This window comes from Mirounga leonina, unplaced genomic scaffold, assembly GCF_011800145.1.
Source record: "Mirounga leonina isolate KUSES-001 unplaced genomic scaffold, KU_Mleo_1.0 Mir_228, whole genome shotgun sequence".
NCBI classification, from domain to species: domain Eukaryota; kingdom Metazoa; phylum Chordata; class Mammalia; order Carnivora; family Phocidae; genus Mirounga; species Mirounga leonina.
The window spans coordinates 326,204-353,970 of NW_023270619.1; the positions used below are offsets into that span (position 1 = coordinate 326,204).

At 37.2% G+C, this 27,767-nt stretch overlaps 1 protein-coding gene across 3 annotated transcripts in view; it reads right to left on the bottom strand.

Moving 5' to 3' along the window:
* Positions 1-27,767, bottom strand: part of PIEZO2 (piezo type mechanosensitive ion channel component 2) — a 510,005-nt gene that overhangs the window by 317,149 nt on the left and 165,089 nt on the right. For all 3 annotated transcript variants that reach the window (XM_035029291.1, XM_035029293.1, XM_035029292.1), the window contains exon 3: positions 13,041-13,166. In XM_035029291.1, the coding sequence (XP_034885182.1) occupies positions 13,041-13,166 (126 nt within the window). The remainder of the gene's footprint in view (positions 1-13,040; positions 13,167-27,767) is intronic.

Here is a 27,767-nt window from a genome sequence, read left to right on the forward strand (position 1 = left end):
GGCCTTTAGTATATTCACAATGTTATGCAAACATCACTTCTCTCTACTTCTAAAGCATTTTCATCACCCCAGAAGAATACCCCACACTCATTAAATAGTCATTCCCCTTTGCTCCCTCCCCACATTTGGTTTATCCATTCACCCTTTGATGGATATCTGGCTATCATGAATACTGCTGCTATGAAGATTCATGTATAAGTATCTGAACACCTACTTTCAATTATTTTGAGCATATACCTAGGAATGGAATTGCTGATCATAAGGTAGTTATGTTTTATATTTTAGAGAACCACAAAACCGTGTTCCAAAGTAACTGCACCATTGTACAGTGTCTGGGAGTTCCAACTTCTCCACATCCTCACCAATGCTTGTTATCATCTTGCCTTTTTTTATTATAGCCATCCTAGCGGGAGGTGGTATCTCATTGTGGGCATGATTTGGATGATCCTAATGACTAATGTTGAGCATTTTTTTTTTTAAAGATTTTTTATTTATTTATTTGAGAGAGAGAATGAGATAGAGCATGAGAGAGGGGAGGGCCAGAGGGAGAAGCAGGCCCCCCGCCAAGCAGGGAGCCCGATGTGGGACTCGATCCTGGGACTCCAGGATCATGACCTGAGCCGAAGGCAGTCACTTAACCAACTGAGCCACCCAGGCACCCTCACTTTTTTCTTTTTTTTAAGATTTTATTTATTTATTTGACAGAGAGAGACACAGCGAGACAGGGAGCACAAGCAGGGGGAGTGGGAGAGAGAGAAGCAGACTCCCCGCTGAGCAGGGAGCCTGATGCGGGACTCGATCCTGGGACTCCAGGATCATGACCTGAGCCGAAGGCAGTCGCTTAACCAACTGAGCCACCCAGGCGCCCCAATGTTGAGCATTTTTTATGTGTTCATTAGCCAGCTGTATGTCAGAATGAGGCAGTGAGCGAGGATTTCTCTGAGGCCTCAGGGTGTCCCAAGGCTTCAAAGTCTATGATACATTCTTAAATATCTATCTACCTATCTATCTACTCTCTATCAATTTATTTATCTATCTATCCATCCATCCTTCCATCTATTCATCATTTATTTATTTTTACAGGTGGCATTCCAAAAGGTATAAACAATATGCTACAATACAGGAATTTAAATTCTTTGACCTAGTAAATCCACTCTTGGAAATTTACCCTAAGGAAATAAACAACAGATTTACATGTATACTTGCTCACCAACAATACTGAATGGCAAAAATCAAAACCACCCAAGGAAAATGTTGGGACACTCTTATGTATCAGCATGAAGAAAGATTATGCCAGAAATGAAATATTTGTAAAGACTATATAGAAATATGGAAACATAACACATGGCAAAAAAAAAAGAGTTCTGATTTCCATCAATGTGACCCAGGTTTGATGTCAGTCACAGGGACACAGATTTGAAGGGAACGTCCTCATCCTTTGGGTTTCTGCTTCCATATAACTTCCTTCAGGGAGTCTCCCACCCCAGGCCAAAGTAGGTACATACTATGTATATTTCTATCGTTCTTTGTATGACCTCAATAATAGCGCTTACCACACTCTGTTATTGTCATTGTTTTATTTGTCTGCTTCGACCTTCCACCAGCAGACTGTAAGGTCTGTGAGGGCAGGACCTGTGCTGTATATTGGCTGTTGTATAATAAGCACCTAACAGAATGAATGCACACAGCAGGGATTTGATAAACAATTATCAAATAAATTCACATGTGACAGGATTGTGGGATTTTGAATAACCTGAATTCCTTAAAACTAATTTTCTTTGTGGTTGTTGTGGTATCTACCTTATGGGAAATATTTTTAAAAATGACAATGCAAGATATCATAATTATCATTATTATAATCTAAATGTAACATTCTTCCAAATTTCTCAATTAGAAAATTCTTATTCTGCAAAAACAAAAAGAAGGAAATTTGTACATGCTCTATCCTGATTAGAGTAATGTGGTTTATATGTCATGATTGCCTTGGTTTTTGTTACCCATTGGCAGTGGGGAAGAAGCAATCACCATGTGAGAATTTTTGGAAATTAGCCATCGAATCTTGCTCCACAGCACTGCTTCTTAACAATGGTTTTGGGCCCTTTGAGAACGATGGCTCACTTAAAAACTAGAGATTATTACTAAATAAACATGCGAGGTAACGAAAGAAAAACATTTGAAACCATAATGATCAATTCAGTGCACGTTTGCAAAGCAAATACTCTTTCAGAAATAAATGATAAAGCAATATGCAAACCTTTGTCTGTAATTGTAACATAATATTTTTATAGTAGTATCTTCACTATTAATATTCTATATATGTCCATAACCTGCAATGGGAACCTCAGGAAATGTTCACATGTCTCTAAAAATGAATGTAAGAGAGAAATTACATTAGCAACTTCTTTGCAAATCTTCTGCATCCTTGAAATATGTTTTTAATATGTGAAATAAAGAGGGATTTTCTAAATCCAAACTTCTGTTTATAGGAAGAAATGGTAGTCACTTATGAATCCACATACCTAAGCCCTAAGATATATATCAGTTTTGTAAGTCTGAAGAATAACTAGACTTGTGTCATACGATTAATATTTTCTGGAATGTCAAGACTATATCTGGCCCAATTTTGCTGCTTCCACTCTGCCCTTGAATTATCCTTCCATTATACTATGAGTTTCAAAATATACAATTATAGCTATATGTTGTCCGTCTATCACTTTGAGGTTAAGTTTACTCCCACACCACACAGACTTGCCTTAGTGCTTTTATGGTAAATAATTTACACTAGAAACGCTGCATCATGAAACTGAGGTTAGGGAAATTGTTATTTAAGCAAACACAATCGATCCCGTATCATTTTAAATTTCCTGCCCTGTGATTTATCTTACAGCAAGGACCGGTGGGCCCAGAGTGGGAGCAACGAGCTCGAGGAGAATGGCACACCTATTATCGCTTGCAGGCTTCTCCTCCCTCCCTAATTATTAATGAGGCCGCCCTGCTACGGCACACCTGCCCCTCACAGCTCTTCTCCTCTTCCCCCCCTTGCCACCTCCAGCCTTGTCTTCTCCACGTTCATCTCCGATTTCCCCAAACCGAAGTGGAAATCCGAATTTCCTTTTGCCAAGAAAATCAATACCAATTACTTTATTTGGTATATAATTTTTCAAAAGAAGCAAAAGCCCTCATGTGGATGGATCATTCTCGTATTTCCTCCTGAACTGAAAAGAGGGGGATGGCAACAATTATCAGAGTAGGATCTCCAGGACGCATATGGGGGACAGAGAGAAGGGAGCAAGTTCCTGGCAGAGAGGGGACATTGCACACGACAGCTGCTCTTGATGGCTCACCCACCTCGATGGGGAGGATTCCACTGAAAATTGGGAACAAAACAAGAGTCATCCCCTTTCATCTTTGTCACACATTCATTTCCTTTTTTTTTTTGCTGCTATTAATTCATTGATTTGTTCTTCGAAAACTTACTGGGCAGTATACTATATATGGGGCCCTAGGTACTCAGGTTACAAAAATAAACAAAATGTGATAGTCCCTACGCTCCATCTGATCATATTCTAATGGGAGAATATATAAAATCAAAGATTAAAACTCAGCCTGAGATCAGTGATCGATGCTTAGAACATCTAGGGAGCAGACAGGCACCTGACATAGTTGGCCTGGGCCTCTTGGAGGAGGCGCTCAGTACTGAAGGGTGGGTCCAGTGAAGGAACGGGATGGGTGGTGGGGGTAAGAACACTCTCCCAGAGGACTAACAAGAGCAAAGGTATGGATGGGGAATTGGAAACTTGCAGGATTGGGAAGCAGGAGGCAGAAACAACACCCATGGAGTATGGAGAAGTAAAGCTGGCGAGGTCATCTTTCTGTAGCTGTAGCTCTTCCTCGCCTGTGTAGACAACCCCACCGACCTGCACACACACGGACCGCAGGGAGCCACCACCATCCTCACGACCCTGCATGATATGGTCACATTTCTCACTTTTTTATCTAATTGGAACCCAACTCTTCTGTTGCTGCTCAGTTTCTTTATTTGCAAATGAGTAAAACAGCAAGCACCTTGCAGAACTATGCAGAATGGAGATATGACACAGAAACTATGCCTGCCCTGTAAGGGGCAATTATACATCGAAGCTATTACCAATACTGATTTAGAGCAAAACTTAGAACCAGAAAGACGTTATTTTTTAAAAAATGAAGAAGAAGGAGGGGGAGCGGAGCTGGGTGTGAGATATGGTGAGGCGGGAGCAAGAATGAAGGAAAACAAGACTTACTGGTGTGCTTGATCTGTGCCAGGACCTACACACATTTTACCTTGTTTAGGGATGAGATGGGGGTGATATATGGTAAGAAAAGAGTTCTACTCAAGGAGAATCAAAATCCCAAATCAAGGATGGGGGACATCTGCTGTAAGGGAATTAGAAGTTGGATTGCACAAGAAATAGATTGGATATTTTAGGTAAGAAAAGATCTACATGGCAAATGTACAATACATGACAGACCCATAATTTTAGCTGATGGGGAAAAGGACCATTTCCAGAACAAGGAAAGTCACAGCCCCATGATGTTTGGCATTAACGGAGCCGCGGCTACCCCACCTGATAAGACACTGATGTGTTCTTATCCAAACATCCACACAAGACTCTGACGAGCTGAGCAGATAGCAGAGCAGAGGGACTCAAGATGGATCTGAAAGAAATACTTAGATGTGACATCCCAGCTGCCTTCAAATATTTGAAAGACTGTTGTGTACAGAACAGCTTAGACTATACGATGTGTCATTTTGGAAACAGCCTCACGATCCAGGATCTCAGGAGTTCACATTTCAGGGAAGTAGATTTCCACACACGGAAAGGCATCCCATACATTCTTGTTGATTTATTGGCTGATTAACATGTTTAGGCAAAAACACCTCCAATTTTCTCAGGCTTGAAGAAGACAGGTTAAAACCACTCACAGACCAGAGGGCGGCCATTGTTAGCAAGGACCCACCTGAAGTGAGGCAGGTGGGAGCAGTGGATCAGGCAGGAGTAGGAAATAAGCATCCCACCCCCAGCAAATGTGCACCCATACACCCAAACATGCAGCCCTGTAGAGTCCACATGGCTCACTCTTGGGGGTGAAGATATTCTTAAAGGCCCATATTTGCCAAGCAAAACATACTACCAACCATTAATGTTTTACCTAGAGTGAGTATGGCAGATTAATTATCCTCTCCCCCAACGATCCTCCCAAATTTGTGTGCCCTAATCTTATCTATTTCTCAGAATCTAATTAACCAAAGCCCAATTTCTCCATAAAGTTTTCCCTGCACAGTTACGAGGCTGCATGACACACTGTAAAGAACATGGGCTATGGAGTCCGGAAGACCTCAGTTTGAATTCTGGCTCTACCACTAACTGAGTGACCTCATGCAAGACACTCTCCACTGATGGTCCTCACGTCCCTGTCAGTAACATGGTAGTGAGAGCCGGTCTGTTTTCAGAGACATGGGGGAATTTAAGTGAGACGATATAAGTAAAGTGTTAGTGTACTTTACCAAAAAAGAAAAAGTTAGCACCTCTCTTCCTAACATTTTAATCCTTTGTCTCATCTAAAATTCCATAACATAGAAAGGGTAATAAATAGTGAATAATATATTAGTACTTAGTCCTCTGTGCTGGAGGGCATGGGGTGGATGACAAGCTTTGGGGCAGGGAGGGAATGGGGACAGGACTGTAATGTATTCACAAGTCCAGATCCAGCACCACAGCCAGGGGGCAGGTGGGGTAGGCGTTTTCAATGGGGAAGGTGCGCTTGAAGAGGAGAAAAAAAAGCAGTGAAGACGACTGGTGTGTCACTAAAGACACATGTCATTGATACCATCTTCCAACCTGCACCATTTCACCCTATTATCCAGGATTTCAACCGCACTACGGGGAGTGGGTATAAATCCAAATATAACAGAATTAGTAGGGAATTAAGATAAAGATTATAATAGAGAATTATTTGGTACTGTGGAAGTTTCATACATTTCATAATTTCAAAGTTTCATCCATGTGATTGTGTATAATTTGGAGACAAGATTCAGTTCTGAGCAGTTCCTGTTACCTTGTAGTTGTGCATAACCCTGGGCAAGAAACATTGACTCCTCTAATAAGACCGACAACAGTAATACTAGCTTATCCTTAATGTGCACTTAGGTCAGGCACTGCTCTAAGGTCATGGCCTGGATTAACTCAACCGCCACAACAACCCTTTGAGATGGCAGACTGTTACATTCACAGTCAAGGACACTGAGGCGCAGAGATGAGTAACTTGCCCAAGGTCACGCAAGATCCCGCATTTATTCATTTACTGAATAATAGAAGTAATTCTCATGAAAAGTCTTTCTCCCAATAAAATGACATATTCTATTTGAAAAACACTATGTAAACTGCATGATTATCACGCCAAGAGAAATCAGGATATCAGCAAGGTGCTGGCCTAAGAGATTTTCATCCTGATGTGGTTTCTCTTCCGCATGGTGCCACCCTCTCAATCTTCCCTCTTGTCTGTAGAATTCTGGCTTTTGGCAGTAAACACTGAATGTATTCCTTCTTCCAAGAAAGTAGGCTCCATCAAATCTCAGGTTGCCAGAGTTCTCTTTCAGCAATGCTTCCCATGCAGAGACTACAGATCATAAATTAGTTTTAGACTGGAACCACCTTCCTTACCCACAGTGCTGAGCACTAGGCTCCATCACAGGCTGGCACGTGCCTAAGTGTGTCAGGGGACTGAAAAAGCAATCTGCCTCAACTACCAGGGGCTGACGGAAATAACACCTAAGGCTAACTGCACTTATAATAAATGTGATTAGAGGGTGTATGGATGATCCAGATGCTTTTAGACTATTTTAGTTAAGAGAAAATTAGACCAATACCCTCATCCTGTCAAATGACCAGGGGATTATAACTTGGTCTGGATTTTTTTCTGATGGTTGTATTGAGAGGCAGTATGTCCTTTCAGGAAGCTGTCAGGGGAGAGAAGAAAAGGAGGAGGAGAATCAAGGCTCTTCCAGATGCTACCTCCCAGGGCCTCCAGGCTAGCTTCCAGGAGGAAGCAAGCAGCATGAAGTGACTTCAAAATTACTCTTCAAGCAAGCACAGCGCTAGTTTCCTTTTACATATTTTGTCCCCCACTCCATAAATATTAACTCTTTCCTCCACAGTACTGTGTCAAATGTGAAAAATCAAGACTAACCATCCATAGGGATTATTTATATGAGGATGGACTCATCAAGTGACTCTGCAAATCTAGGGGCCTCTCTCTAATTAACATGATTAATGATGAGCATGATTAATGATGAGCATGATTAATGATGGAGTTTCTGGCTACGTGTGCCAAGAGACAAGTCAGCACTGCCACCAAAAAGGAGAGTGTTCACAAGAGAGGCCCACTCTAAGCATCCACCTCACAATCATCAAGATGAGATGCCAAACTGCCAGGCCCACGTCTGTCCCTTAGTGCTCTTACCACGCTCTAATGTTTCATACTTTGGGTCTCAGCACAGGAACCCTCCTATGTTTTGATCATAGGAGAGCATTAGGATAAAGTACTATTAAGGCCTATCTCTTGGTCAATGGGTGTCTAGGCCCAGTTTCCTGTGCTCTTAGTGAGGAAAATTAGAACTCTAGATTCTCCTCCCTCTAAAGGGGGAGAAAGCAGCTGATCTGAGGGGTCTTCCCTCAGGGGAAAAGGACTCTAACTGTGAATGCTAAGCTGAATGAAGTAAAGGAAATATCATAGGACATACAAGCAACTTATTGAAGTCCTGTGAAACTAGACTAATCCAAAATCCTAGGAAGTGCGATGGAGGAAGTAATCCTAAGTAGATGATAAATAAGGAGTTCCCCGAATAGAAGGAAAGAGGTTGGAAAGCCAGGCAGGTCAGTGCTCAGATCCCAGTTTAGACGTGTGGCAGCCTGGGTGACTCACTTGCTCTCCTGGAGCCCATTTCCTCATCTTCACGCTCAACGCTACCCTCACTCCTGCCTCATCGTCATTAGCCTCATCCCTACCTCAACACCACCAGCAGACAGGCACTGCACTTATACAAAAGAAAGGCACCTCCTTGGGGGCATAGCCCTACAGGGGCAAGGCTTGGTCAGCAGACCACCTCTTTGTAGGAATAAAATGATCCCCTATGTCCAGCTTAATCCAGCCTGGAAGAGGCCGCCAGCCTGGTCCTCAGAACCTAGGGTGGACGCCAGCTCCTACTCACCTCCTCGGGGAAACCCACAGGCAGGGCACAGCTGTCCTTCTGCACAGCCTGACCCACCCTAAAGACCTGCTCAGAGAATGGAACTGGGTCATGGGTACGGAGTACCCTACCTAAGAACATTCGAGCTCATCTGTAACAAGAAAAAAATGAATCCTTAATTAGAAAAGGAATATAATGCTCCCTGGGGTCTGACAGCTAGTAGGCGCTCTACAAACGTACCTATTCTCACCACAAATTTTTTCTTCATAGTTTGGAACTCAAAAGTTTCTTTCAATCAGTAACATGCTTTAGCACAGCACAAGAATCCAGACTGGCCTTGAAATTTCACTAACATCGCCACACATCCACCAGTGAGTCAAACAAACTACTTCTATGGAATCTGTAATGACATAATTGAAACCGGGTTTACGTTTATTTAAATAGTATGGTTTTGATGGAATGAAAATTTTAGTAAGCGGCACAACACATGTTTGAGGAAAATTTACAGAGGGACCCCCTGCCCCACAGATTTCCTCACTTACCTATAAGCACCGTTTTGGAAATGAAGAAAGAGAGAGAGGGGGTGGGGGAGTTAAGTTTCACATCTGCACAACAAACCTGCCAGCTAGTCAGAAACAAAATAGGCTGGTTTGAAAAACTCTTTACTGCTGCCAGTTAATATTCACAGGACTCTAGGGGAACAAGAACTTTCAATGACTCAATATTTATAAATGCTACTGTTGTCCCCCATACGTGTGTCTTAGATTCCTGAGGGATCCTGGGAGCTTTTGCTATAATGAGGGTGAAGGTACATGAGTTTTAAATGGGGAGAGGAGTAGGTAGGGAAACAAAATTAAACACATATAAATGAGCAGTACTTGGTGGTCTTGAATTTGAATATGACTTCAATGATTGGGAAATCTGACCTGCGTGGGTCATTGCATTTTAATTTACCAATGTCTTAAACAGAGAGAAAGCAGTCAAACTACACTGCTGGCCAAGACACTTTTTTTTTGTCTTTTTGTTTGAAATTTTGCTGCTTTGCATCCACAGATGCCAAAAAAGGCTACCCTTCAAATGTAGGCTATCAAACTAGCGGAGTTTGTGTTTACAACTCTGATGGTGTAATCGAAACTCCAAATGCTCAAGGAACAATAACATTAGTGAAGTGAAGTCAGCTCTGAATTAAAAGTCAGTGTTTCCATTACCCACTCTCACAGTATTTTCTGGAGTTTATATAACTTGATCATTAAAAAATGCTTGAAGCTGAAAACCTGGTCTGTGTCAATCTTGGACTAAACTAGTTTGCAAAGCTCTGAAGTTGTTTGCCCTTCCCTTTTATCCCTTTTCAAGAATGTGTTGCTTTTAAATGGTACACATGAAACTAGACCAAAAAAATCTGTAACACCTGATGAGCCAATGCTGTTACATGCATCACTCGTTTTTCAGAAGAAATTTACGATTTCTCTAAACTTAAACTCACTTTCAAGGTTTTCTGTGACTGAAAGTAAAGAGTTCAAATTCCTTTTTCAAACTCAGTCTTTAGCACATCCCTTCTCTGTTGGTGACCTCATCAAAAATATTGTAACTGCAAATTGGAATATTAACTTTTGTAGGAATAAATTTCACACTAGAATTTTTAACTTGGTAGAAATAAAGTTTACTATTATGACTCCCATTATATCTGCTCTCTGTGGAACAGAATAGAGATTTTATACGGGGACATCAAAAAAAGGAAGGGAGGACAGTATGTGAGATCATTCTTCACTGACAGCAGACTAATTGTGCATGAATAAAAATATCTCTGAGAGATACATGGAAATATCCGGGTATCTGAGAACCCAAATGCTTAGGATATGAAGTTAGGAAAGGCAGAGCTAACTCCCCAAGATTGAGTTGTAAGCAATGCTTATGTCGAGAGGCCAGCTCTGACTACACTCAAGATGGCTTCCACATCTTCGCCACTGAGAAGTGCAGATTTCTTCGTGGTGTTAACACAGGACCCATCCAAAGGGTCCAGGTAATTTGGATCCTTGTCTGGGAAGAAGGACACAAAGGAAAAACAAATTTCTCTGTGTGTGTGTGTGTGTGTGTATGTGTAGGTCTGTATGTCTTTCTGTACCTTATAGGGAAGGCCATATATAGAGTAAATATACTTATAAATGTGGAAAGGGGAATGTTGTTTTAACATTTCATGTTACATTTTTATTTTGATTTTTGTAGAACTGTGGGAAATCATCCTTTTTAAAGTTTTATTTATTTAAGTAATCTCTACACTCTACTCGGGGCTTGAACTCACAACGCCAAGATTATATGTTCTTCCAACTGAGCCAGCCAGGCACCCCAAAAATCATCATTTTGAATAAAAATTAGAAATATCTAGACTCTGGGTCAGAAGAAATGATGAACTGCACATCCTAATCTAGACAACCTCCAGTACAGTTGTTTCCAAAGATCACTCAGCATCTAAATTCATTTGTAGAAACTGGCAAGATATATATTTATAAACTCAAATTTTAAAAATCGGAATGAGCTGTAATATATCTTGTGATTAAATACTTCCAGTGATGGATAACTCATTATCCATGCAATAGCCTTTTATTCAGACAACAATTTTTGGTTAAAAAAAATCTTTCTGCTGGAGTGGTGGGGGTGGGAGGGATGGGGTGGCTGGGTGATAGACACTGGGGAGGGTATGTGCTATGGTGAGTGCTATGAATTGTGTAAGACTGTTGAATCACAGACCTGTACCCCTGAAACAAATAATACATTATATTTAAAAAAAAAAAAAAAGAAGAAGATAGCAGGAAGGGAAGAATGAAGGGGGGGTAATCGGAGTGGGAGATGAACCATGAGAGACAATGGACTCTGAGAAACAAACTGAAGGTTCTAGAGGGGAAGGAGGTGGGGGGATGGGTTAGCCTGGTGATGGGTATTAAAGAGGGCATGTACTGCATGGAGCACTAGGTGTTATACGCAAACAATGAATCATGGAATACTACATCAAACACTAATGATGTAATGTGTGGTGATTAACATAACATAATAAAAAAAATTAAAAAAATAAAATGCAAAAAAAATAAAATAAATAAATACTTAAAAAACCCCTTTCCTTATGATCCTAGGAATGCCTTCTTAAGAAGTATCCAAAAGATTTGTGATTGAGAAGCAAAAGGAAATACAGCTGCTAATATTTCTACTAAGTCCAAAAAGATCTGAACCCAGTCAAATGTAATAAATGTTTTTTAATCATTATAACATAACTAAAGTAACTAACGTACCATTATTTAAACATTTCATTTTACCAAGTTTTGAATAATGAAGTGACTTTTACCAAACCGTAAAGTCACATGTTAACAATGGAATATTATGCAGCCATGAAAAGGAATGAAGTACTGACCCACGCTACAACATGGATGAACCTTGAGAACATCATGCTCAGTGAAGGAAGCCATACACAGAAGGTTACATATTGTATAATTCTGTTTAGATGAAAAGTCCAGAACAGGTAAATCTAACAGAGGCAGAAAGTAAATTAGTATTTGCCTAGGGCCGGATGGAAAGGGAATGGGGAATTACTCTTCCATGGGGAGGGGGCCAATGGATGTGTTCTGGAATCAGAGAGCGGCAATGGTTGCACACTCTAAAAACCACTCAATTGTATTCCTTACATAGGTGAATTTTATGGTATAGGAATTATACCCCAACTTGAAAACAAGAAGCGTATCTTAAATCATAGATTTTAAAACAAAACCATTTTGATAGGCATTATTATCCAATGGATTCTGAACTCAATAAAATGGCAAAAATGAATACTAAGTTTAGATCTGTAAAAGGTAGCTTTCTAAAAGTTATATGCTGAAGGATACTGAATAATTTATAAATATGGATTTTACTAAATGACCTCTCAGTAGATTTATGTTAGTAGTCTTTGATCCATGAAGAATTTTGGTATTTTTTTATTTTATAGGGAAGGGTACGTTTACTTCCTATTACTTGGGCTTGCCTTTATGAAAGATCAGGAAATTTAAAACTCATAAATGGGTTCCTCAAAGAAAAACTGACAATTTAAAACTTATTATAATCTATTTCAAATATGTCAGGGTTTCTTTAGGTTTAACTTAAAACATGAGGATTGTATTCCATCTACTTGAAACACTTCTGCTTTTTTCAAATGACAATCACATCCTAGAAAAACTGAAGTCGAATTTGTCCAATAGCAGGTTAATTTTAGAAACATGATGCTGCCCAGATAAAGAACATAGTTGTTGACATTTTCAGATCGTGACTTCAAAATATAATGCATATAAGACATATTATTTCTCTATGAGTAGCAATAAAAAACTCCCAATTAAAAAAGAAACTACGTGTCATTACATTTTTTCCCATAAAGACATAAGAAATCTTACATTATGCTGTAGAATAGGATTGAGGTCACAGTCATATAATCTTACTCAATTTTTGTACTCATATTAATCATGTTAGAAATTGTACATGTCTTGCTCACTTAGCTGTACTGTATGCTCCAGGGACTAATATAAATCTTGATTTTTTAGATTAAGCCCAGTAATAATGTCTTGCATACGAATAGGGGCCTAATATCTAATTTTTGTTGAAAATTCACTAATTAAGTTGCTTGTATTACCCAATTTTCCATGACAGTTTCTTTACATGAATTTATAGTACAGGATTGCCAATGACCAAAAAAGATCATGAATTCTATTATGTAATTGTTGTATAGATTGCTATGAGCATTATGACACATAGCTTTATTCATACATAAGATGAAGAGAAAAATTACCATAATACTCACAGTTGTAACTAGGTCCAATACGGTGTTGAGCTTCCAGGCTAGCCAACGTGATGTGGAAAATGATGTGCAGCAACAGGAAGGAAAGACTGGTGAAGCACAGAGACTTTAATAACCGGCCCGTATGTCCTAGAAGGTAAGAAGCACAGAGACAGTGAGGGAGCTTCAGATGCAACACACTCATTCCGATCTTTGTAGTATTCCACATGGATCCCATTTCGGCCTAATCTATTATATAAACACACTTAGAAGTGTATCAAGTGTAACAATTACTCTCTTATTAGTCTAAAGCTAAAGCTATCTTATTGCCTTTGTAAAATTATACAACTAATATTGATTAAAAATTCAGGCACCTGGGTGGCTCAGTCAGTTAAGCATCTGCCTTTGGCTCAGGTCATGAACCTAGGGTCCCGAGATCGAGTCCTGCATCGGGGTCCCTGCTCAGTGGGGAGTCTGCTTCTCCCTCTGCCCCTCCCCCAGCTCATGCTCTGTCCCCTAAATAAATAAATAAATAAATAAATAAATAAATACTGAATAAAAATTAAATGTACAAGAAAAATGCTTTCCTACATATTAGATGACAAATTATCACAACATGGAACCACAAATAACCCCTGGCCCAGAAAATTTTATAAGAGTTCCGCCAAAGTCGAAGGAACAAACAACCCCTATTTTATACAAGTAGTTTCAGAGAGTAGGAAAAGAAGGGAAGTTGCCTAAAACATTTTACAAAGTTAGAGTAACTTCAAATTTAAAATAAAATAAGGCTAGAATATAAAAAGGAGTTTTAAGCCTGTGGTGATGGGTATTAAAGAGGGCGCGTTCTGCATGGAGCACTCACTGGGTATTATGCACAAACAATGACTCATGGAACACTACATCAAAAACTAATGATGTAATGTATGGTGATTAACATAACAATAAAAAAATTAAAAAATTATATTTGCTAACCAACTGAACTAGCATAGTAAAAATATAACTCATCATAATAAGCTAGGATTTAAAAGAGCAGAATCAGACCTATAAATACAGAGAACAAACTAGTGGTTGCCAGAGGGGAGAGGGGTGGAGGGATGAGCAAATGGGCAAAAAGACACAGGCTTCTACTTATGGAACAAATAAGTCATGGGAATAAAAGGTATGGCATAAGGAATATAGTTAATGATATTGTAATAGTGTTGTATGATGACAGATGAATGGTAGCTACACTTGTGGTGAGCAAAGCATAACATACAGAAAAGGTGAATCACTATGTTGTACACCTGAAACTAATAAAACATTTTGTGTCAACCATACCTGCCCTCTACCCCAAAATAGACTAGGGTTTATTTATTGCTGAGAAGCAAGTGTGATTTAATGTTAATAAATGTTTAGGTGTAAGTCATACACCAGTGGGTTGATATCATAATTTTCTAAATGGATGTAGAAGAAGCATTTCATAAAGTTCAAATTTTATTTATGATAAAAGGAGGGCACGTGTTGTGATGAGTACTAGGTGTTATCCACAACTAATGAATCATTGAACACTACCTCAAAAACTAATGATGTACTATACAGTGGCTAACTGAACATAATAAAAAAAAAAACACTCAATAAACTGGGAATAGAAGGAAATATCCTTAAAATGATAAAGGATTTATACCATAACTAAAGCAAGCATCCTGTTTGTGGTGGAACTTTAGACATACATTACTGTTAAAGAATGATCAAGGATACTTGCTATACTTGCCACCACTTAACATACCACTGGGAACATTGGCCAATGTCATAAGATAAAAAAAAAGAATGAGGAATTGTAATAATTACAGTTGTTTGCAGATAATATCAGATTAAACTATTTGTAGATGATATTATCACCAACATAGAATGTGAAAGTGAAGCCACAGACCAACCATTAGAACACAAGAATTCATAAAATGATTTAGATATAATATCATCTTACAAAAATCAATAGAGGCCCTCTATATTAGCAATCATCAAATAGAAAACGAGATACAACTTAAATTAGCAAACAAAACTGTACTTTAAATGGTTTTGCCAATGTGTCAATTTGGCTGGGCAATAGTCCCCAGTTATTTAATCAAACACTAATCTAGATGTTGCCATGAATTTAGAGATGTGATTGAAGTCCATAATCAACTGACTTTAAGTAACGATATTATCCTTGACAATTTGGGCAGGCCTGAGTCAATAGTTGGAAGTCTTGAAAACCAGTCTGAATAGAGAAGGGGGGGGTGGGGGGGATAGAGAAAGGAAACTCTTGTCACCTGTGCACAGTAGCTTCAGACTGCGCCATGAATTTCAGCTTGCCCATGACCATACTTCTTCCCCTCCTGAAAGCCTACCCTATGGATTTTGGACTTGCTTAGCAAGTTCATATAATCAATAGTCCAATTCCTTGTAATAAATTATATACATATAAACATATCCTACAGGTTGAACCCGGACTGAAAAAAATATGTAAGAATTAACCTTAACAAAAAATGCACAATGGATTTTATGGACAAAACTGTAAAACTCAACAGAAAAAACAAAGTAAAAGTCCTGAATAAATGAAGAGATATACCACATTCATGAATGAGGTAACTTAATATGACAAAAATACCAATTTTCCCCAAATTTAGTCTACAAATTCAATGCAACTTCAAATAAAATGCCAGGAGAAACTTTCAGGCCACCAGCAAACATATTTCAAAATATATAAGAACAGAATTTTTGAGGAACTCAACAAATTTATTTAAAAATATATTTGGAAAAACAAAAACCTAGGAATTGCCAGGCCAACTTTGAAATTTTGAGAAGGTAAAAAACGGGTGAGTTGTGTTTGTACTAAAAGACAATTAAGGTATGCTATAAACCCATAAGTTAAAATAAAACAAACAGAATTTAGATTCCTTATAGAAAGGAAAAAAAGTCAAATGGAATACCACACAGTGTTCAGAAAAAAACCTAATTTACCTATATGAATTTGATAAATGTCAAAGTTGACCCCACAAGTCAAGAGGAGAAGAACAGGCTAGCTAGCAGATGAAAAATTGGCTTCAATAAAATAATAATAATAATGCTAGATCCCTGCCACAAAGGTGATCTTCAGGTGAATAAAGACCTAAATGTGAAAGATAAAATTGTAAAGTCAATAGATGAAAACATGGAAGAATAACTTTGTGCCTTTTCCATGGGGATTGCCTCTAAAATAAGACCCAAAACATAAGTTATAAGGCCAAAAAATAGATGAATTTGACCACATTAAAGTTGAAAATTCAACAAAGTCACCATAAATAAAATTCACAGATATTTAGCTGGGACATCTAAGATTAGAGATGAGATTACATGAGATTAATATTTCGAATAGATAAAGAATGCCTGCATAGCAACAAGACAGGTCAACCAATAGAGAAGGGAGCAAAACATTCAAATAAACATCTTACAAGGGAAAACTTGAGAGGACAATATGTTTATACAGAAGAACTAAAAGCGTAGAGGCATTTAATGGAGACATTATAGCTAGAACACAAATGGGTTAACAGTTTACACCCATCATATTAAATTATAAAGATTCATAATAATGTTTTTTGTGAGGGGGAACCAATGTTTTGCTAGTAGTGTGAAATTGGTACAGTCTTTCTGGAGGTCAGTACTTAAGTATGCCTAAGTCTCTGACTTGGCAATCACACCCTGAGTTATAAAATCCAGAGAAATTTTTGCAACAGGTCTACGTGGGGACTTGAGTCATGATATTCTTCACATCCTTGTCTGTAGTAGCAGAGAATTGGAGATATTCCAATTTTCCACCACTAAAGAGATGAATATGTAAAAATGAGATGAACGTGCATCTTATAGTACGTTCAACCATTAGGTGCATGAAAGTAGAAGAACAACATATGTGGATCTTAAAATAAATTGGGTTAACAAATGATAAGAGAAAAAAAAAGGGACACAGACCACAAGATCATTCACATAAATTAAGAACACAGACCTGGAAAAATAACATATATGTTTAACACCAATGTGTTTCTGTATATTTAATATATGTATAAAACACATTTGTGTAGTTTCATACAGGGAGGCAGGAAATAGGAATGAGAATGGGGTATAAACAAACAAGAGTAAATAAAAAACATGAGAGACACTCTGAACAATTCTAAAATAAAACTATTCTTGTGAATTGAAGAGTAAACTGTTGCAACACTTGTCTGGAGAGGACTAGGTGGGTATTGGACTAGATGACCTACATTCTGGTCCTTGGTCTGCCTCTGGCCATGCAACTCTGATTAGACAGGCCGCCAGGCCTTTGAAACTCTAAGACTTTATACATAAATAAAATTTATTTATATGGCAAATATATATGTGATAGATATGTGGTACACTTATGTATTTATGTATGTATAAATTTTATATTTACATAATGATAAATACATAAGCTATATATATATATATGTAATTTGGTATATATAATTTTATATTTCAGTATGCATGTGCAAATACACACACAGATCTTTAAGATCTAACCAAAAGTCACATTATCTCATTTCAGTATAAAATCCTTCTTTAGTGGTTAAGAAAACTGCTTGCCACAGTCTAATGACTTGATTACTACTCTGATGTCACAAAAGAAAAGTGAGGCATTAAATTAAAATACTGAGATACCATAAATTGAATAGCTTTCAGGTCTACATTCAACAAGCCCATACTGGAAAGAGGGATTTCTCAGTAGCCCAGGAGGAGATTCCATTAAATCCTGTGCAGTATGTGTCTTTTAGGCAATGCAGGGTCATGGGAAACCACCCATCTCCTAGCCCACTCCTTTCAGCCACTGCATTACCAGCCCCTGACCCGCTGCCTTGGCTGCTGGGGCACTGGCTCCCCCCAGGCTCTGAGCTCAGGATATTTACTTCTGTGTTTCTAATGTTGACTCGCAAGCCTCAGTGAGTGCTGCTCACTTGGACCTAAGGCAGAGGAGCCCATAAAATGCCCTCAGGGAAAACATGGAACGGCCAAAAAAAAAAAAAAAAGAAGCTTAAAGGCTTAAAGTCATAAACATAAAAATATATATACCTAAAATGTGCATTTCATTCTAAAATGCCTTTTCTTTCAATTTTTCTAACTTTTGACATAATATAGTTTTGGCATGTAGTCAGTTTTAAAAACATAGCTTAACAGCAATGTCCACAATAGCCAAACTGTGGAAAGAGCCAAGATGTCCATCGACAGATGAATGGATAAAGAAGATGTGGTATATATATACAATGGAATATTATGCAGCCATCAAAAGGAATGAGATCTTGCCATTTGCAACGACGTGGATGGAACTGGAGGGTATTATGTTGAGTGAAATAAGTCAAAAAGAGAAAGACATGTATCATATGATCTCACTGATATGAGGAATTCTTAATCGCAGGAAACAAACTGAGTGTTGTTGGAGTGGGGGGTGGGGTGGGAGGGATGGGGGGACTGGGTGATAGACACTGGGGAGGGTATGTGCTCTGGTAAGCGCTGTGAATTGTGCAAGACTGTTGAATCTCAGGTCTGTACCTCTGAAACAAATAATGCAATATATGTTAAGAAAAAAAAAGAAGAAGAAGAAGAAGGTAGCGGGAGGGGAAGAATGAAGCGGGGGACATCGGAGGGGTAGACGAACCATGAGAGACGCTGGACTCTGAAAGACAAGCAGGGTTTTAGAGGGGAGGGGGGTGGGAGGATGGGTTGGCCTGGTGGCGGGTGTTGAGGAGGGCACATTCTGCATGGAGCACTGGGTGTTGTGCACAAACAATGAATCATGGAACACTTCATCTAAAACTAATGCTGTAATGTATGGGGATTAACATAAGAATAAAAAAAATATGAAAAAAAAACATAGCTTAAGGAAGCTGAATTTTATTAGCCTTTTAGGGAAATGAAAAGTTTAAAATAAATGTAAGCAGAAGACAAGGGGATTTGTCTTCTGAGTTCTTCTCAATCCTACTGTAGCTTTTATTGCTTTCTTTAGGGACAACTAAGGATTAAATAATGTATAATTATGTGATATAAACAATTGGGTTTTACTTGTCAAGTATTTCCTTACATTTCCTGATTTATATATAAATTTATATATATACACAAATATATATAAAAATTCAGTGGCATTTAGTACATTCCCAATGTTGTGCCATTTTCTCTTTCTACTTTACAAAACATTTTCATCACTCCAAAAGCACCCACTAAGCAGTTACTTTTTCAATATTCCTGCTTCTCCTCACTGCTGGAAACCACAAATCAACTTTCTATCTCTGGATATTTCCCATAAATATTATCATACACTATGTGGCCTTTTGTGTCTGGCTTCTTTTCCCTTAACATGATGTTTTCAAGGTTCATCCATGTTGTAGTGTACATCAGTGTTTCATCCTTTTATGGCTGAGAATTATTCCATTGTATGTATGAACACTTGTTCATTTATTCATCTGTTGATGGGTATTTAGGTTGTATCTACCTTTTGACTACTGCAAATAGTGCTGGTATGAATATGTACATGTATTTGTTAGAGTACTTTTCCCACTTATTTTATGTACATATTTAGGAATTGTACATACTAGGACTATATGGTAATTACATGTTTAGCTTTCCGGGAAGCAGCCAAACTATTTTCCATAGCAGGTGCACCATTTTACATTCCTACAAACCATGTACAAGAGTTCCAATTTCTCCATATCTCTGCTGGCACATGGTATTTTCTGATTTTTAAAATTATTTATTATAATAGTATTCTAGTGGATGTCAAGTGGTATCACATTGTGGTTTTGATTTCCATTTTCCTAATGACTAATGATGTTGAGCGTCTGGTTCATGTGTTTGTTGGCCATTTGCGTTCTTCTTTGGAGAACACTCAATTCTATTTTATTGGTCTACATTTCTATCCTTATAGAAATACCATATTTTCATTACCATAGCTTTGTAGTAAGTATTAAAATCAGGAGGCAGAAGTATGAGTGCTGAAACTTTGTTCTTTTCCAGTATTGTTCTGGCTATTTGGAACCCCTTGCAATTCCATATGAATTTAAGGATTACATTTTTTATTTCTGCAAAAAAGGCTATTGGAATTTTGACGGGGACTGCACTTCATCTATAGTTTGTTTTGGGTAGTAATGACATCTTAAGGATATTATATTTTCTAACCCATAAGCACAGGATGTCTTTCCATTTATTTCAGTCCTCTTTAACTTTTGTTAGCATGTTTAACATTTTCAGTGTACAAGTCATTAACCTCATTGATTAAACTTATTCCTAGGTATTTTATTATTTGGTTTGCTAAGGTAAATGGAATTGTTTTCTTAATTTCTTCTACAGATAGTCATTGCCCATGTAGAGAAACATAATTGATTTTTGTGTGTTGATCTTGTACCTTACAACTTTTCTGAATTTCTTTATTAGTTCTGGTAGTATTTTTATGGATTCTTGGAATTTTCTGTATATGGGAACATGCCATCTTCAAATAAGGATAGTTTTACTTTTGCTTTTCCAATTTGGTAGTCTTTTACTTTTTTTCACCTAACTTCTCTGGCCAGAACTTGTTGCACCACGTTGACTAGCAATTGTAAAAGCAGATGTATTAATTTGCTAGGGCTGCCAGAACAAAGTACCACAATCGGGGGGCTTAAGCAACAGAACTTTATTTTCTCACAGTTCTGAAGGCAAAACATCCAAGTTCAAGATGTCAGCAATTTCTGCTTTCTTCTGAGGCCTGTTTCACTTGCTGCCTTCAGGTGGCTGCCTTTTTACTGTGTCCTCACGTGGTCTGTTCTTTATGCACATGTAACCCTGGTATCTTTCTGTGTCCAAATGTCTCCTTTTTATAACACCAGACAGACTGGATTAGGACTCACTCTAATGGCTTCATTTTAATTTACTTCTTTAATGGCCAAATCTGGGTCAATTGAGATGATTATGTTTTTGTTTCCCCTTTTGTCCTAGTCCTGTGGTGTATTACATTGATTTTCTTATGTTGAACCACCCTTGCATGATAAAATAAACTCCACTTGGTCACAGTGTATAATCCTTTTAAAGTCCTGTTGGATTCAGTTCACTAGTATTTCACTGGGGACTTTTGCATCTATATTCATAAGGGGTATTGGACTGCAGTTTTGTTTTGTTTTTTTCCCCTTGTGTTGTCTCTGGCTTTGTTACTGGTCTCACAGAATAAGTTAGGAAATGTTCCCCTCCTATTATATTTTACATTTTGGAAAAGTTTGAGAAGTACTGGTGTTAATTTTTCTTTAAATTTTTGGTAGAACTTACCAGTGAAGCTATCTGGTACAAGACTTTTCTGTGTTGAGAGGTTTCTGATTACTGATTCAATTCTTTAATTTTATAAGTCTGTTTATATTTTCTGTTTCCTTTTGTGTCAATTTTGGTAATTTGTATGTTTCTAGAAAGTCTACTATTTCAATTAGGTTATCTAATTTGTTGGCATATCCTTGTTCATAGTACTCACATATAATTATTTTAATTCTGTACAGTTGGTAGTATTGTCTCCATTTTCATTTCTGATTTTATCATTTGCATCTTTTCTCACTTTAGATTTGTGAATTTAGCTAAAGGTTTGTCAATTCTATTGATCTCTTCAAAGAACCAACTTTTAGTTTTGTTGATTCTCTCAACATAATTCTCTCTCAATTTATTGCATCCAATAAATTTTGGTATATTGAGTTTCTGTTTCTATTTGTCTCAAAGTATTCTCTAATTTTCCTTGTAATTACCTCTTTGACCCACTGGTGTTTAAGAATGCATTGTTTAATTTCCAGGTATATGCAAATTTTCCACTTTTCCTTCTGTTATTAATTTCTGGCTTTATTCCATTGTAATCTGAAAAATACTTTATATGATTCAATCTTTTAAAACTTCTTGAGTATTCTCACCTGGCCCCACATATGGTCTCTCCTATATTTCATGTAAACTTGAGAAGAATATGTATTCTTTTACTGTTCAGTACAGTGATATTTATCTCTCTCTCTCTCTCTATATATATATATATGCCAACAAGACTATATATATAGTATTTTCAAGTCCTCTTTTTCCTTATTGATCTTTGGTCTAGATGTGCTTTCCAGTATTGAAAGTGGGCTATTGAAATATCCAATTTTTACAGTAGAATTGTCTATTTATCCTTTTCAAGACTGCCAATGTTTGATTCCCATATTTGGGGACTCTGTTGCTTGGTGAGTACATGTTTATCATTGTTGTATATTCTTGATGAATTGAACTTTTATTGATATATAATACCTTCTTTGTAACAGTTTTTGACTTAAAGTATATTTTGTGTAATATTAATGTAATGACCTCTGCACTTTTTGGTTATAATTTGCATAGTATATCTTTTTCCATCCTTCCACTTTCAACCAACTTTGCCTTTGAATTTTTAGTTTCCTGAAGACAGCATACAACTGAATCATGTTTTATCATCCATTTCACCATCTTTGCCTTTCATTAGAGAGTTTAATCCACTTATATAAAAATAATTACTAAGGACACACTTCTGTAATTTTGCTTTTTTTTCCCCCTGTATGTCTTATACCCTTTTTGTTCTTCACTTCCTCTATTACTTCATTCTTTTGTATTTAATTGATTTTTGTAGGGTATCATTTTGACTCCTTGCACATTTTCTTTTGTGTATATTTTTTTAGATATTTTCCTACTGGTTACCAGAGGGATTATAGTTGATATCCTAAATTTATAACAATCTAGTTTGAACTGATAACAACTTAGCTCCAATATCATACAAAATCTCTGCTTCCATATGGTTTCATCCCTTTTTATGTTATTGTTGCCACAATTTACATCTTTATACATTGTGTACCTATTAGTATAGATTTATAATTATTGCTTTATGCATCTGTCTTTTAAATCATATAGGAAATTAAAAGAGAAGTAAAGAACAATTGTTTTATATTTACCTATACAGTACTTTCATTGGAGTTCTTCAAATGTCTTTGAGTTATTGTCTGTTTTTTTTTTTTTTCCGTCTCATCCTAAAGGATTCCCTTCAGCATTTCTTCTAGAATAGACCTATGAGTGACAAATTACTTTTTGTTTATCTGGGATTTTCTTGTTCTCCTTTGTTTTTCAAAAAATTAATTTGCATGATATAAGATTCTTGGTTAACAGTTTTTTCTTTTCTTTTTGTTTTTCTCTCAGTACTTTAAAAGTATCACTTTTCTGGCTTCCATGGTTTCTCAAGAGACTCTGTCCTTAATCTTATTGAAGTTCCCTTGATTGTGGTGGATCACTTCTTTCTTGCTGTTTTCAAGATTTTTCCTTTGCCTTTGGCTTTGACAATTTGATTATGATGTGATTCAGTCTTATCCTCTTGGAAGTTATTGAGATTGTCAAATGTGTAGTTTCATGTGTTTTTCAAACTTGTCAAGTTTTTGGTTGCTATTCCTTCAAATATTCTTTCTGGCCCTTTCTTTCTCTCCTCTCTTTCTGGGACTCCCATTATGTGTGTGTTGATATACTTGCCACTGTCCCTGAATTCTTTTAGACTATGTTCATTTTTCTTCATTTTTTTTTTCTATCTGATCTCAGACTGGATAATTTCAACTGACCCGTCTTCAAATTCATTCAGTCTTTATTCTGCCTGCTCAGATCTGCAATTTGAACCATCTAGTGAGCTTTTTCATTTCAGCTATTACACTCTTCGGTTCCAGAATTTCTGTTTGGTTACCTTTTACAATTTCCATCTCTTTATTGATTTTCTCTATTTGATTAGAAGTTATTTTCATTTGCTTTAGCTCTTTTCTCATGGCTTTCTTTAGCTCCTTGAACATACTCAACACAGGCAACATAAAGTCTTTGTCTAGTAAGTTCGATGTCTGCTTCCTCAGGGAAAGTTTCTGTTGATTTCCACTGTGAATAGGTCATTTTTTTGTTGTTGTTGTTTCTTTGCACGTTTCCTAATTTTATGCTGAAAACTAGATATTTTGAATACTACCATATGACTATTCTGGAAATCAGATTCTTCTGCCTCAGAATTTGTTTTTGTTGATTGCTGTAGGCTATAGCTGTATGTTACTTTTTTTTTAAGATTTTAATTTATTTATCTGAGAGAGAGAGAGAGAGCACAAGCAGGGTGGGGAGGAGGGGCAGAGGAAGAGGAAGAAGTAGACTCCCCACTGAGCAGGGAGCCCAATGCAGGGCTCAATCCCAGAACCCCAAGATCATGAACTGAACTAAAGGCAGATGCTTAACTGACTGAGCCACTCAGGTACCCCTGTATGTTACTTTTCTAAACTATTTATTATGAAATCTATATCTTTTTCCATGTGTGGTCCATTCCTTTGTGTTGTCTTTCACTAGTGTTTACACAGAAACGTTTTTGAATATCAAGGATTGTGTGTGTGTGTGTATGTGTGCGCGTGTGAGAGAGACAGAGAGAGAAGGCTATTTACAACTCTGCCTTAGCATACACTTTCTACCTGCACTGAGACTAGAGATCCTACAGAAGTGAAAACTTGGAGTCTTCTCAGGCCTTTTCAGAGTATGCATCCTGCCCTGGGCATGCATATGACTTTCTATATTCCCCAGTAGACATGGGCACTTTGGGATGCCATAATTTCCCAAAGAAACTCTCTTTTCAGCTTTCGCTCCCAGGCTTTCAGCACTCTATTGTTTGCCTCAGCTGGAACCTTCTGAAACAAGCAGCTGTGAGTTGTTCATTTGCTTTACAAGGCTTCGAGAAATGCCTGCTCTTCTCTGCCTTGAATGAGTTCTGAATTAGGTGAAACAAGTCAAGTGTCCATCAACCTTTTAGGCAGCCCCAGACATACAAGAATACACAAACACAATTCTTTGAGAATAGGTCTGCTTTCTTCCCTCTGGAACCAGGGACCAAGGTCCCACACTGGAAATGTTGGCAGCTGTCTTCAGGAATGCCGAAATGCTGGGGTTGGGCATGGAGCAAAGATAAATAAAAATGCCAAAATACTATTCTGCCATTAAGTTACCTTCTTCTTGATTCAGCATTTCTTTGTTGTTGTAAATCTTTCACTGTTTTCTGGAGTTCTGAGAAAGTTATTCTATTTTTGCTTGAATTTTAATTGATGCTGTGGAGGGAAAGGTCTTGTTGCTATGTGCTCTGCCATTGTCACTGATGTCTTCTTTTGGTTTCAAACTATTTTTTTATTCTAACTTCTGGTTTTTTATTTCTTGTGTGTACATGTATTGTGTATATATATTGTGCATATATATACTCCTTCAAACTAATTGAATAGGAGATATTTATGCATCTATATAAATAAAATGCCACAAAATAACTAAATCTAACAGGTAATAATACCAAGAGCCATTAGTAATACCCTGCTCTATTCTCATAACTTCCTGCCAATAAAACCAGATAAGTAATTGGACTATAACAGCATCAAATATGTCCCTTTCAACCTTTTTTTCTCTAGTCCTGCTCCAAAGACTGTCCCAGTTGCAAAGCTGCACTGCTGTTACTGCCCTGAAGGCATCTGAAGTCCCCACCTCCTCCCCCCCGCCCCAGTTTTACCTCTCTGATTAGAGGAACTAGGGAATGGGATCCCAAGAGTTAAAGATTAAAGGGGAGGTACTGGCAAGAAGAAAGACAGAAGGGGTAGGTTCCTCTAATTCTGTTACAAATCAGTACAAGTCTGCTCTCACCCTGAAGTACATCTGCATGGAATGAACCCAAAAGAACTATGATATAATGAACTACTCAGGTACCAGTCTGATCCCTGAGTGGTGCACATGCAGGGAAGACCAAATAGAAAAGCAAAGAATTTGAGAACTGAACTGACATTGAACCACCACCCACAGAAAGTGAACAAAACTTGTGACTTGAAATGCACCCAACTAACTGCAGAAACAAAGAAAAACAAATCAACGGTTCCCCAAAAACTTTACATGACCCAGGGTCTCATAACATAATCTTCAAAGTGACCAGGATACAATCCCAAATTACTTGACATAAAAAACACCAAGAAAATCTGACCAATTCTCAAGAGAAAAGACAATAAAGCCAACTTTGAGATTACCCAGATGTTGAAATTATTACAAAATGATTTTAAAACATCCATTACAACCACATTCCATGAGGTAAAGGTAAACAACCTTGAATGAATGGAAAGATCAAAGTTGTCAGCAGAGAAATAGAAAGTACAGGAAAAAAATAAATAAAATTTTAGAACTGAAAATATACAGTATCTGAAATTTAAAATTCCCTCAATGGGCTCCATAGTAGAAGAGAGATAACAAAGAAATGAGTCAGTAAACTTAAAAAGATTAATAGAAATTATCCAACACAAGTAACACAGAGCAAAAGATTAAAAATCTTAATAGACCCTCAGGAACCTGGGTCAAAAAGTCTATAATTTGTGTCATTGTGCCCTTAGAGTTATCAAAGGAAAAGAGAAAGAGACTGGTGCAGGAAAAAAAAGGATAATAGCTAAAAATTCCCCAAATTAGGTGCACACATAATTTACATATTCAATAACCTTAGCAAACCCTAAAGAGGATGAACTCAAGGAAACCACTCCCTGATACATAATAACCAAGGTAAAGAAAAATTGAAAGCAGCAAGAGAAAAATGTCACATTACATATAGGGAGACAACTATTTGAATTACCATGTATTTTTCATCACAAACCATGAAGACCAGAACACTGTGGAACAACACCTTTGAAGTTATGAAAGAAAAAAACTATGAACCCAGAATTCTATATCTTGTGAAGATATCCTTCAGGAATGGAGGCAAAACACAGACATTCTCAAATGAAAAAACAAACAAACAAACAAAAACTAAGAGTATTTATCATCAGAATTTCTGCTCTAAAAGAAATGCTAACACAAGTTTTTCAGGCTGAAGGGAAATGGTACTGAGGGAAAACTTGGAACTTCAGTTATGAAGAACAGCAACAAAAATGGATAAAAATGTATTTGTTTTTTCTCTCTCTCTCTCTCACTCACACACACACACAATTATAACCATGCCCCAATTAAGTCATGGCATTTCTAGAAATGATTCTTGGTTTTTCTGGTTTTGGAAATATTTTGTGTGTGCAGAAATAATTGAGGGTATTATGTTGCCCATGTGTTTTGAGTAGTCACTCTTATTTATACAAGAAATATGAAATATCCAAAGATATGTCACCTAATAAATAATCACTCATAATTAGAAACATAAGAAAATGGGGCATATATTAAAAAGGATTAAAAATACATATGCTAACTTCAAGATGATTTGCAAACGTACCCAAATAGCAGATTTACAAAATGAAAAATTTATGGCCAGAATGACAGGGTACCAAACTCTGTATTTATATACTAAATTTCTCTAATTATTAGAATGTGAAGGCAGAAAAAAATTAAAAAGTGGTAGGTATCAAAAGAAATAGAAAACAAGGAGAAAACAGTTTTTCTCAATAAATTTTAATTTGAGGGTTTTTAATAGATTCTGTTTATTTATCATATATTTTCTCAAATAGAGCTAAAAAAAAAGACTATTATCACTTTATGGATTTCATCCAGGTACTTGGATTTAAACACAGGCATAAAGTTAACTTAGGTATAAATCTAAACATAGGAATAATAATTTATTATACTTTTGAAAGTAATTCAGAGGTTATTGCCTTAACCAACATTTCCAATTCTCTAGCTTTCAGGGGATTCAAAATGTGACATGCAAATGTGGAAGATCCACAGTTCTCATGATTGTGCCAATATGTATAAGCTAATTTTGAA